The 13182-nt window shown below is 40.5% G+C and overlaps 1 protein-coding gene and 1 long non-coding RNA gene across 5 annotated transcripts in view; one reads left to right on the forward strand and one right to left on the reverse strand.

The window, feature by feature from the left end:
• Positions 1-13182, forward strand: part of ARHGAP28 (Rho GTPase activating protein 28) — a 104886-nt gene that overhangs the window by 58653 nt on the left and 33051 nt on the right. Inside the window, exons 2-3 of the mRNA XM_014519977.2 lie at positions 3924-4126; positions 10179-10396. Of these exons, the coding sequence (XP_014375463.1) occupies positions 3924-4126; positions 10179-10396 (421 nt within the window). The remainder of the gene's footprint in view (positions 1-3923; positions 4127-10178; positions 10397-13182) is intronic.
• Positions 12089-13182, reverse strand: part of LOC102377490 — a 2533-nt gene continuing 1439 nt past the window's right edge. For 2 of the 4 annotated variants that reach the window (XR_323826.1, XR_323825.3), the window contains exons 2-3: positions 12920-12961; positions 12089-12334 (exon numbers count right to left, since the gene is read on the reverse strand). This is a non-coding gene — a long non-coding RNA (uncharacterized LOC102377490). Of the gene's footprint in view, positions 12335-12919; positions 12962-13062; positions 13137-13182 lie in introns of those variants that run through there. The other 2 variants (XR_003094043.1, XR_001358030.1) reach the window with 2 other exon arrangements.

Raw genomic sequence — 13182 nt, forward strand, 5'->3', positions numbered from 1 at the left:
GCTGGCTTTGCTTTTATCCAGGAGGCCAGAACATAACAATCCCGTCCTGATTTTTATCAACTCATGCCTACCCGGACAAAATAGGACAGGAAAAGAGAGTAACTAAAACAGAGGGAGCGTAGACTTTATGTTCCGATTCCTACTCTTTTATCATTTCTTCTTTTCCTTCTTTTTTGGAGGAGAAATCGGATTACCTTCACAGTCAGAAACATCTTAGAATGTGTAAGTTGCTCAATTCCTAGCAAGAGGACCGACTGACTAACCTTCTGAGCAGCTGGAGGTTAAGATTTGCTGTTGTCCTTTGTGCTCAGGTAGCTTAGCCTTGGCGGAATTGTTACTCTGGAAATGGCACTCAGTCTGAGTCAGTGCTTCATCAGCGTCTTTCAAGAATGAATAAAAAATGAGGAAGTATATACAAGTGGCTTGCTTCCCTTGGGATTTTTTTACTGAAACTGTTTTGAGCACCTTGGCTAGAAGGAAATGCAGGCTAGTGCCATTACCACTTCGAGGTATAAATGCTTCAGGTGGATGTGTTGGTCTAGGAGGCAGAGGTCTACCTAAATACAAGAACTTTTCATAGCAACATTAGAATAATTGGGGGCAGTGTGTACCAGACCACCTGGCAGCAAACTCTAGCTGTTTACCAATCAAGAGCACGTGTCTCTCCCCAACTTTTCTTATGATGTGAATTTTACATAGCATTACATCATCTGAGTGGGGATAAAACAATCTTCAGATATGCAACTGCCAGGCAGGCTACATTCATCTGCTTTGCAGAGTATGTTCTGTGCTTTTTAATATTGTTCTAAATACATGCTAATTAGCCAGCAGCCTTAAATGCATTTGAAAGTCAGTTGTCACAACAATTGTTGCCATGCTACGTTAGCTGTTTGCATTCCGGTTTTTGTAGGGTATTATTACAAAATAACATGGTAGCTGCCGAAGAAACCACCAAACCTCTTTTTTCCTAATATGGTTTGATTTAGCTGAAGTGCTGAGGGAGTCGAAGTCCGGGACGCAGAGGGGTGTGATGCTTGAGGAGCAAAAGGGTCATGGTCAGTATTTCACGCGCTGAGAAGTCAGGAAATATTTGAATTCCCTCACGATTAAAAGAGAGAGCGCTCCCAGGCTGTTACATTACCAGAGAGCATTCTCTGCTGTCTCTCTATAAAGAATTGATTGCAAGAACGAAATGATTGCTGTCGTGGGCATTTTGACCTGTTTCATACGTAATGTACATGTGCTTATCGTCTTTAAGGTTTTATGATAAAGATACTGCAAGGCCTTAATTTGCATTTTGATTACTTCCTTGAAAAAGAAAGCATTGTCATTCAACTAAGGTGCTCAGACTAGGATTCATAAGATCTGGATTCAGCTGCTGGTTCTGCTAGAGAGTTCTTGCGTGATGCAGCAAGAGTTCCTTCATCTGTCCATGCCTCATGTAAAATGGAGATAAGCATCCCTCCTTTGATCTAAACAGATATAACAGATAAGATTGGTTCTTAACCTTTTCCATACTGGGACCCATCTTTTGATCACTGGGACACATTTCCCATTTAATATTCTGAAAAGAGCAAAGGTGTTACAATCCCTTCACACCTCTCCCTGACTGTTTGGGAGAGGTGGGGGGAGTTACTCCCACATTGAAAATCGCTGATATAGAGCATAGAAAAGTTTATACAAGAGCAGGGATTATCCTTCTGTCTGCTTCCATAGTACCTAACACAAAGGGCCCAATAAGTTTTTTAATCACTATGGGAAAGTACCTATTATCTCATTTAACTTCTGTATTACCTTTTTGGAACATGAGATTATAAGTGTTATCCAGCTGGCCAGCACTGCTATCTCTTGTACAATTAAAGAGCTGGTGTACTCTAACTGATTTTGGTATGGTTAACTTTAACAACTAAGTCTTTATTACAGGCATCTGCCAAACTATTATCCCATGGTATTTAAAAGCCCTGGCACTTGTATTTTTTTCTTGCTGATACATGGGGTAATGAAAGGTGAATTGGAAATAAAGGAACTTTAAGTTGCACATGATGATTTAACCGGTGACTCAGTCTTCTGAGACTATAAACCTAAGGCAAGTGGAATGCTGTTGATTTTCCAACAAGCAAACTACATTGAAATCACTCAAATGGCTTTAACCACTTTTTATGTCATGAATTCCTTTTTGTATTTTGTAGATTGTGGCTTGCCCAAATTAAAACAATAACAGCCGCAGTGTATGCTTAAAGCAGACAACTACATGAAGTTCATGAGAAAATATGCAAAAACACTAAATACACATTTTCTCATCCAAAATAGCATCTATCTCTAGAGTGGAAGAATGAATTTTCTGCTTTTTGGAAAGATTGTCATTCATTTGAAAGCTTAACTTCCATTCTTATCATCTGGTGAGGGGCATCTGGGCACATTTGGCAAGCACATTGTCTGTCCTGTACATTTCTAAATCTAAGAGCACCATGAGACTGCAGCTCTGATTTGCTTCTTACAAGCACTGATAAAGTCCACCACTGGAATTTCTTGTTCCATTGTTTCCACTGCTGCTCCCTAACCTTGAGTTCAGCTATGGGCTGCAGGACTAATCAGCTTAGGACCACCCAAATGATGAGGGAGTGCTCCAGCCTTCTCAGAGAAGTAGCCAGCACTTCACCTTGAAGTCACAACAGGAGAGTAAAAATGCGAGGTGGTTAAAAATAAGTTAATTCTGTATTATTACATTATTTTGTTTATAAATCATATATGAAAACAGCTACAGGAGTGGAAAACCGAAAGGGAAAATATATTTTTATGGAAAAAAGAAGAGATGTGTGGTTTTAAATAGGGGGGTCTTAACAAGCCAATGCCACAATGTGAAAAATAAGACAGATTGTCGTCATATAAGTGAAGACTGGGTGCTCCTATGAAACAACCTTCCACATTTTTTGCTGGTTCCTGGGACACTTTTTGCTGCCACTAGCATCCTCTCTCCAGATGCCATCACATAATCATCATAATTGTGTATGTTCTCTATCACAGCCCCATCTAATGTCACCAGTTGTGATCAAACTCATTATGAAAAACACTGCACTAATATATAATACAAACTAGTCTCCACCTGGAAGAATTTATACTATAAATGTATATATGATATATATAGATATAAGATACACTGATTTTTTTTTTTTTTAGTTTGCTGACAATTCTGAAAAAAAGGCTACAAAAAATATTTTGAGCAATACCAAAAGAACAGTTTTCAAAATCAAATTTTAAAAATGCAATTATTTCAGGTGCAGCAAAACATTTTGTTCAATCCAAAATGAAATGTTTCAGTTTAGAATCAAAATTTTTAGATGTTTTCTATTGTTAAGTAAAATTAAGGAAATTTCAAACCGAAACGTTATTGATGGATAGTTCAACTTGCAATTTTTTCTCTTTTTCCTTGATTTTCTCCTGATTTTTCTGACACAAATAACTGAGATAAATGTATGCAATGTTTTTTGTGTTCCTAAATCTGCATATTTTACCGAAAAGAGTTTGACCCCAAAGAGTCGGGCTGGAAGAGGTTGCTGGGCATGCAGAGTGAAGTTAATTTACTCAGGGTCATAAAGTAGACCAGTACCTCAGCTGGGAACAGAAGCTGGGTCTATTGAGTTTCACCCTGATGCCTGACCCACTGTTCATTGGATTGGTCTTGCTTAATGGCCCACATGTCACAATTAAAAAAAAATAACACTGGGCCAAAAATGTGTAACACTATTACAGTGACTGAAACTGATCATCAGAAAAGGACATTCAGCATTCCATCCTCTACTTCCACAATTTTGTCCTCTGCCCCTCTCATTTATTGTGAACCTAAATTTAGTGTTAGAAGTTAGAACTTGATGAAAAAAATGAGAGGTACAGAGTTTATATTTTTCATAATTGTCTCCTTGCAGAAAATCCCTCCAACGATGTCAAGGAATTAACAGGATGCTTTCCAATGAGTCTTTACATCCACCTGTGTTCAGCCGTTCCAATTCACAGGCCTCCATGGATAGCACTTCAATGGAGGATTTCTGGTGTGAAGTGGAAAGTATCAAAGAGAGCAGTGAAAATGGACAAGAAGAACAAACATTGTTAGAAGTCAAACCTGCTGATGGTGAGCATACAAATACAGATTCTCCTTTATGTGTTTTACTTGGACTAAACAAGTATAATAATGCCTTGATTTTTCCATCTTCCTCCCAACTCCCAGCATGCAGCTGATTAAAATATAGATGAGATGTTAATATGAACTGTGCTGAAGATCTTACTACTTTATTATGCCACCTAAAAATAACATTTAGCCTCTTCTTTTTCTTACTGTACTTGGAAATTGAAACTGGATGAGGGAAAATTTTGATATTCCATGTTTGTTTGCTATTCTGCAGCTGTATTACAATCTAAGAGCAATCTTAGGGTGAAGTTACACTTTACACTTAGACCTTACTAAATATGTGGGCTGTTAAGCTGTGTTAAAGTTAGACTGTGCTGTAAGCAATCACATATTAAGGGTTAATACTTTTTTTTCTTGCACAGCCCTTACTTGCCACTAGAGAGCTGATGACCAAGGGTTCTATCACTGCTTGAGGCAGGGAGTGGGGACCAGGAGTGAGAATGATGCATCTGGGATGCTGGATGACTGCAAATTACTCATTTTATATCCCTGGAGCAAACTGAAGTTACCCTAACATGACTTGGGTAGCACAGCTCAGAGTTAACCCTTGCCTGACATGGCATAACTTTGAGGCACTCAGAGGACACTTAGCTCAAGTTAACAGGCTTTAACATAGGGATACTCATGTTTTAAGTGCCCTTAGTGTGATCTAAGTGTAATGCATAACTTCACCCATGGACTGATCAAGGAAACATATTGATTACCATGCAGTTCATTCCAAACGTTGTTTAGTAGGAGGTAGGATGTATCTGACTTACCACCACATTCAATGCAATGTAATTATATTTTGAGTTAACATTGTGGAGTCTGGGCAGTATTTGAGCTGTTCCCAGTTACCCTCATTCTCAGAAATGCCACAGCATACTGCTGTTGACAGACTTTCAAAACGATATAAATTGTTCTGCTGTCTCATGGGACATCTATACATGTTGCAGACCTCTGCTCCGATGTGTTTTAATTAGCATGCATTGGAGCAGACTTGATTAATCGAGGCTGCTGCCAGCGTGCTGGAGCATGCTAATTAGCGTGCATCAGCAGCCTCTGCATCATGTGTATTCACCATCCCCGTGTTTCACAATGGCAGCGGAGGTACTTTACCTAACACTGGTCAAACAAGCTTTAGGTAAAGTGTGCCCGCTGCCATTTTGAAGCACAAGATGCTGAATACAGGTGATGCTGTGGGCAGCTCTGAGAGCTGCTCTAATTCAAATGCCCCCCTCCACCCCGAAGCACATGTATAGATGCCCATGTTGTCCTTCATTTGATTATTTTCCTGACTCTGATTTTTTTTCTGTTCATTCTGTTCTGAATTTAAAATGAAGGCAAGAGGTATGACCCAATACATTTTCTATACTGCATTTACCTTTTCATCCTGCATAATGTTGTTTCAAAAATGTATCAGGACGTGTTCATTCTAATTATTGACCATTTAAAAAATGGGACTAAACACCTGTGGAGTGTTAAGTTATAATCATGGTTCAATTTTAGATAATGTTAACGCTGCCTACTAATGGTCAAAATACAAGAAAATGAATGTGGAAATCCTATGAAAGAATAAGAATAAATATTCAAAAATCTTTTGATACATGTCTGGGGAGGAAGAAAGATAGACTTTTCTTAAAGGAAGGAAATGGGAGATAGGGTCCAGCATAGATGATATAATCAGAAACATACTAATATTTCTCACATGATCATGTGTTTGCAGGAAGAGCTGATTGATAGTAATGACCAAGGGCAGGAAAGGTCAGAAAATCATATTGATTGATATAAAAGGAATGGGGGAAGGGATGATTACTTCAGTGATCTCACAGAGCGCTGATGAGCAGCAGCATAATGAAGAGGGAGGTAATGAAGTACTTATCCTCATTGGCTGATGTGGGGATTAGAACGGTGTTTTTCAAAGCTATGAGCAATGCCAGGCCATTAAAAATAGGTTTGAGGTGTGTGTGTCATGAAATTGGAAAACAAAATTTTGGGGAGCTCATGTAACTGCTCCAGGTTCTTTTTAGGGCTGAAACTGAGCTAAGCAAACGTGTTCCTCCTTCAGCTAATTGGTGTTACTACTCAGTACCTCAAGTATTTAGAAAAAGTTAAAGTTGAATAACTTTGCAAAATTGCTAAAATCTTAAGAAGGCACATCTCTTCCCTCAATTGGTTAACATGGGGATTCTCCAAAGTAGCTGTCTGTCTTCCTGTGGTATTTGCAAAACCAGTCATAGGATCTAGACACTTGTCTCAGTAGATTCCAGATGTTTCTAACGTATGAAAATTGCTTCTATTAAAACAAGCATGCCTTATTGAAACCCACACAACCAAAACGTATATAAAGTTATTTGGAACTATTTCTACTGTAACTCCTTCTACAACATTTTAGTCCTATTCTGTCATCCTTTAACCTTTTCATTCCTACTTAACCTATTCTTTGTAGGTGTCAGAACAAGAGTTGGACAAATGAAGAAAACTGTCCAGAATTATTTGGTTACACAAAGGCAGAATTTTCTCTCCATGTTCACACCCCATTTTACAATGTTTCATGAGCACTGTGAAAGCCAAGTTTGGTTTACAAAAATTTTCTTGGAAAGAATATTTTGGGCCCAAAGCCAAAATAAACTTAATTATGAAATTGTAACTTGGGTTGGGGGGGAGGGGGTGTGGATGGAGCAGCAATGTATTCAGATGAAATTAGAGATTGTTGGAAAGGAGAGTGAGAACAGCATGAGGATCATTCATTCAGACTTGAGACTGAGGAGGAAAAGAACAATCATTTGGCCTTACAAAGATCTGTGGTGAAAGCAAGTTGTTTCACTGGATACAGAAAAGTTGCTCACACTGCCATAAACACAAAGCAAAGGGCTTAAATTAGACATCTTTGTACAAGTTTGTGGACAGGAAAGCTAACTGATCAACAAGATCAAGGAGGGCATTTACATAAAACTCTTATCTCAGATTTTTACCTGATTGCAGAGAACAGTAAATTGGTACTTGCTAATCAGTCAGGATTTTGGAGTAAAAAATAGATATTAAAGCAGTGGTTCCCAACTGGAGTGCAGCAAGACCCTCTCAAATATGCTGCAGCACAGATCCTGGGTGAAACTGCCCCATGCACATAATGGGAAGCAAGATCAGAAAGTGGCAGCAGTGGGCACACAAGACCTGGCAACGGCAGCAGCACTGGGGCAGGTGGAACCCCTGCCAGGTAAAACTCTCCTGTGTACCACTGTTCCTGGGAGGAGTGTACAGGGTCAGACTAGGAATGGCTTTGACAAGAACAGCCTCTGCTGCCTGCATTAGGGTTATCAGATAACCCTAATACAGGCAGGAGCACCCATAGTCAAATCCAATATTTACTAAAGCAGGGTGCAGCACACCACACGTCAGACTCTGGAGGGATGGGGGTAAGGCCTGACCAGAGCCCCCGGGTTGCTGGGAGACACAGGGAAAGCAGGCAAGAAGCAGGAGTATGATACTGCTGCTGCTGTTCCCAGCTGACTTGGGCGCCTGAGCCACTGCCCCACTCCCGTCAGGGGCTGTAGGAAGCAGCTGTGTGGTGTGCTGGGCTCAGCCACAGACAGCAGTGGTGGCATGCAGTCCCCGGTCCCTCTCCCCCTCCACTACTAGTCAGGACCAGGGGCTGAAAGGAGGAACTGACCTGGCTCTACATAAGGCACATAGACAGTTTCACCTGGCCCATTGCAGTGGCAGCATCACCCCAGCTGAAAACCACTGAGGTTAGCTGAGGCAATACAACTCAGGCAGTGGTTCTCAACCAGAGTGCCACCACATTCAGAAGAGTTGCTGAGGGGTGCCTTGAATACAAAAAGGTTGTGAACCACTGTAGTAAAGCTAATACAAGTGTGCTATTAAGAATACAATGCTGTAAGAACAATAAGCTCATTGATCAAGTCCTTTAAAGAGCTGCTTGCAGATTAGTCCATTTCCTGTTTGACGTGTTTGTTTGTTACATTTACATAAATCAAAGGTATGACCTTAAGGTCTCCCATCTCTAAAAGGATATTGCTAAACTTAAGAGAGGGTTTAGGGGCAGGGAATTAAAATGATTGGGGCCTGGAAAATCCTAAACAGACAAACAAAAAGATTAAAAAATACAAAAAGTGTTTGCTTTAGAAGGGAGATAAATAAAAAGGGAATGATATAAATATATCAGGTAATCAATGGTTCAGACAAGATAAATTGGGAACTTCTGTTCTCCCTGTCTCACCACTCAAGGGGACATTCAGGGAACTAAGAAACAGCGAACTGAAAACTTGAAAAAGGAAACGTGTATAATCATACCATGGAGCTCACTACCATAGGATTTTGTTGAGGCCAAGAAGTGGAATTCATAAAGGTATTGGACACATATATGAAGAATATCTACAGAAACATAATTAATGGTAGCATAAATGCAGGGTGGAGACCTACATTGTAGGATGTTAGCCAAACTCTATAGAGTTCAAAATGGTATCTAATGTAGGGGGTTATCTTACTCTGTGGCAAGAAACAGATATTGCCTTTGTCCCAGGACCAGTTGTACCTATGTTTGTCCCAGAACAGAAAAATGCTGGGATTGGCACGTACACACACTGCCCTTCCAGTCAGGGTTTAGTGAGCCACTGAATACATTGCTACATTTCAGCCATCGATTCAATGATGCAAACCCAGGACAACTGTTCAGATGCACTTTGCAAATGTCCCAAGACAACCTGTTAGCAGTTCCTATCCTATGAACATTTTTAGTCTTTGTCCTGGGATCACAGATGTGGATTTCTAAATGAGTGTTCTTTGTCCTAGAAGAAAAATAGTCTCGCCTGAGGAAAATCCAGCATCTGTTTCAGGCCTGAGGCTATGGGATTTTCATTTCTTCCTCTTAAGCCACTGTCACAAGTCACCATCAGGGAGAGGATAGTGGCCTGAAAGTACCTCAGGACTGATTCAGTATGGTATATTGTTTCTGATACTCATTTGACTCTGAGGGCCATATTGCACATTATACTTAGCCTTAAAACGCAAATGACCTCCTGTTCAAGCAGTAAAACACATGCTAATTGCACTCATATCATAATCAAGTTACAACTTTTTTGCAAGGAGTAGCTCCAGATCATATTAAGTAACATGTGTTCAGCTATTGTTGAACTGCTTCATGGAGATAATATGAGCAATTTGCAGTCCTCACCCAGCCATGACATCAGCCAGGGACCCCTCTGCTCTACCAGGCCTCCAGGTGGGATGAGGAAAGCCACACTTGTCAGGAGGACACATCCTGGATCTTCCACTTGTCAGATTTCTCCAGGCTCAAACTGAAAGCTGAATGCCTGCAGCTCTGCAAGGTCCTGGGGCTGGCAGCAAGAACCTACTGATGACCAGTCCCAGCCCTGGCACTGCACCAGAGCCCGTTCAAGACTTCAGTGTTGTACCAGGGCTAAGACCACCAATCAATGAGCTGTGCGTGTTTGAAATCATAGTAAACAGTACCATGTGACTGCTCAGAACACGTTCTAACTTTAATACTCTAATATTTAACACATGCTAAATGTCCCATGTGCCGAGGCCCTGACATTTTCCTATCCCTAATACATATGATATAGAAATTGCCACAGCAGATATAGTATTATTAGAATCCAATCAGATCAGTTGCCTTCCTCTGTCAAACGTCAACATTTGTACAGGACAGGTGGGATTTGAGGGAGCTAAATTTATTTTCTTTAAAGAGAGGGTTTGGTGATTTTGATAGCCCAGGATGATCAGGCACTACTTGAATTCTTTTCCTAAGCATCTTGTGTGCACAGATACCACCTGAAGGCTGTTCTCAAGCTTAATACTGAGAATGAAAACAATATGTTGACAAAACTAAATCTATTGACATTTATGGCCCAAGAGTGATTGAAAACAGTCTTCCTGAGGTAGGAGTTAGAACATTGAACCAGCCAGCTATTTCCCTTCCCTCCCGTTCTAGTCCCCAGTACAAGGCACGTTGACACTCTCATCTCCTTCGCAGAGGGGGAGCTTGAAGCTGAATGGCTGCAAGAAGTGGGTTTATCTACCTTGATCTCGGGAGCTGAAGAGGAGGATGGACAAGCCTTGTTATCTACACTGACCCGAACTCAAGCAGCTGCTGTACAAAAGAGATACAACACCTACACCCAGACAATGAGGAAGAAAAATAAGCACACAGTCCGAGATGTGCGAGACATCTTTGGAGTCAGTGACTCTTCTGTAAGTACCTCAGATCTCACAGTGCCTACTTATAGTACATTTTGGTTAAAAAAATAAAAATAAACTCACTAAAATAATTGCTGCACAATTTTGCAATTATCCTGTTCTGTAATGTTGTTTCTGTTGTCAGCCTTCCCTCTGCACAGTACTGTCAAGACTGGCATTTACTCCCTTAATTCTTGGACACTGTTGTATTACTCTTGGCAGTTGTACAAGTACTTCTGATTTCTGAGGACACATACTATTTACTTGTCAATCTTAGTAGTGAAGTAAAACCTCTATAATGAAACAAGTGGGGGCAAATATGCATAAGCTTGAATACCTGCAGGCATGTTTGCAGTTGTTGCATTGGCAGGCGCTGTTTCACTAATAAAGTAAATTAAAGAAAAGCATTAACTATTCATTTTGTCATGGCTATACGAATAAATAATTTCCTCTGTTGACTTTCATCCACTTCTCTGGTGGCAGCCATAAAAGCAATAGTACTTGTCCCTATACCTTGTGTGGCCATGTGTCCAGCTAAATAAATCAAAGCAATGTGTCTGGCTAAAAGTCAAAGCAACATGCATGGATTTAGATGGACTGTCCTTAATGGAAGTTGTGACTAAACTAGAAAACAGTGCTTTGGAAATGCACATTAAAGTTTATGTACAGTATAGTAAAGTTTATGTGGTTAATAAGTCATAACAAACTCCTTTTTCATGAAGTTATTCACTCTCTTTCTTTCTTTTCTTTTTCACCAAAAGATATATTTTGGGGGCTACTAAATTACAAATTCCTTTAACAAATGTTGCTATATGGTAAAATCAGATTGCCAAAGTACACAATGGGAGAGCTACTTCGTGATCTAAGAGCCTTGTTACATGTTATGATGTGAGCTGCCCAAATGTTGAACAGCATTAGTGCTAGCTTGAGTTTGGAAAAATAACATGTTCATGCTAGCAGGGGCCTGGAGGACTGAAAAGTAAGTATCTCCCCCTCCCCTTCCCATTCCAGGCTTCCCCCCTGCATCTTGGGGTAGAGTTCCACTACTCGCTGACTTGTGGCTGTCCCAAGGAAGCAGGCAGGGAAGGGTTAATCTTTTTGCCCAGTCCCCACCACCACCACTGCCGAGCTGCTGTTCTTCTCTGGGCTGAGCCTGGCCCAGACAACAGCAGAGGTGGCAGTGATAGCCAGGAAGGCAGGTTAATCCTTCCTTGCATACTCCCCCAGGACAGGCAGCGCAGCCAGCCACAAGTAAGCAGGGAGCAGTGAGCAGGATGGGGGTGAACCAGCAAGAGATGGAGGTGGATGGGGTGTTTACACTAAGGTGCAGTTTAGAATGGCTACACCTTAGTGTAACAGGAGCTGGGTAACACAAATCAGAGATGATACTGCCCTGGAGTTGCATAACTTTGACTTGCCTAATGAATGCTTAACATTAGTTTCATATGTTAATGTGTAGACAATCCAGGTGTTAAGAGCTCCAGGAGCTGCCCAAAATTACCATACAACAAGGCTCTTAGTCTTCAGTTTAAATAGGTAAGGGACTTTGGCACTTCAGGCTCATACCTCAGCAAGACTGCTACAGCACTACCTCCAAGAGCACCATGTCGTTTCTTGTGGGTGGACTTTCTTGCATGAAATCCCAAAATATTTTGCATGAGCTAAAAAGACTTTCTGTAAGATTAGGAGCTTGCCCTGTTTTCCTCAGGCCAAATATTTGTGACTAGCTATGTGACCAGCTTCTTTTTCAGGTAAAGTGCACTATAACATTTATTAAATACTTTGTGTGGTAGAATCTGTATTTCCTGAAGCATAATGAGATCTCATTTCTGTAACAAAATGCAGCCAGTGGGGGGGGGAAACACATTACATTATTTTTTTTGTTTCACAGTTGCACAGATTATAGATGATCTTTTGTTGATATCCTGATATTTTTTTCATGTTTCCCACTTCCTGAAAGAATCAGAAGGTCCAAAGTTAAGTTAAAGCCTTATCCTTCAGGTTATTATTTTACAGTTACCTTTTTAAAAATTTGACCCAGTATATCATTCTGCCTTGTGAAAGTCTAAGATAACATTTGAAAAAAAAAAAACTGCTGTGGATACTCTTTCCTCCTTCTCATGAAATTGTGCACTTCTATATAATTCTCACCTAATTACTAAATACTCATTGCAAACACAACTGTAGGCCACACATTCACCTCTGTTAGATAAAAGGGAAATGGGGGAGACTACAAAAGGCACAAAGAGCAGTTAGGCACCCAGCTCCTATTGAAAAATGGAGAGAATTGGGCAGTTAGTTCCTAATTGCCCATCAAGCCATTGAGACTCTTCTTCCATGTAACTATCTCTATTTACTGCCCCAGAGATTTGAAAAAAAGCATATTTATCATCTTTCTAGTGATTAGGAGAAATTTAAGAAATGCTGGCAGCCTAGACCTCGGTGACTGATGTACCTTGGCTGAAATTGCTCCTACCAAATAAATCATCATTTCAGTGAGTGTTTGAGCACTAGTCTGAAAAGCAAAGCAGTACTTACTTTTCAGTCCTCCAGGTCCCTGCTAGCGTGAAAAGCACTACTCTGAAAAGCAAAGCAGTAATTTTAATCAACCGTATCTACTTCTCTTGCCCACTGGTTGCTTCAAAGCAGGAGCAATGAAAAGTGTAAGTCTTTTCACTTACTACCCTCCACATAAGAAGAATCTTTATCCACTCCTCCAGGCATCATAAGCACAATGGGTGCTGAGAGGAAAGGGATACAGACTGGGTTACTTTCTTATTCCCCTAATGATGACGCGGAAA

The sequence above is a fragment of the Alligator sinensis genome, unplaced genomic scaffold (assembly GCF_000455745.1).
Source record: "Alligator sinensis unplaced genomic scaffold, ASM45574v1 scaffold597_1, whole genome shotgun sequence".
Lineage (NCBI taxonomy): Eukaryota > Metazoa > Chordata > Crocodylia > Alligatoridae > Alligator > Alligator sinensis.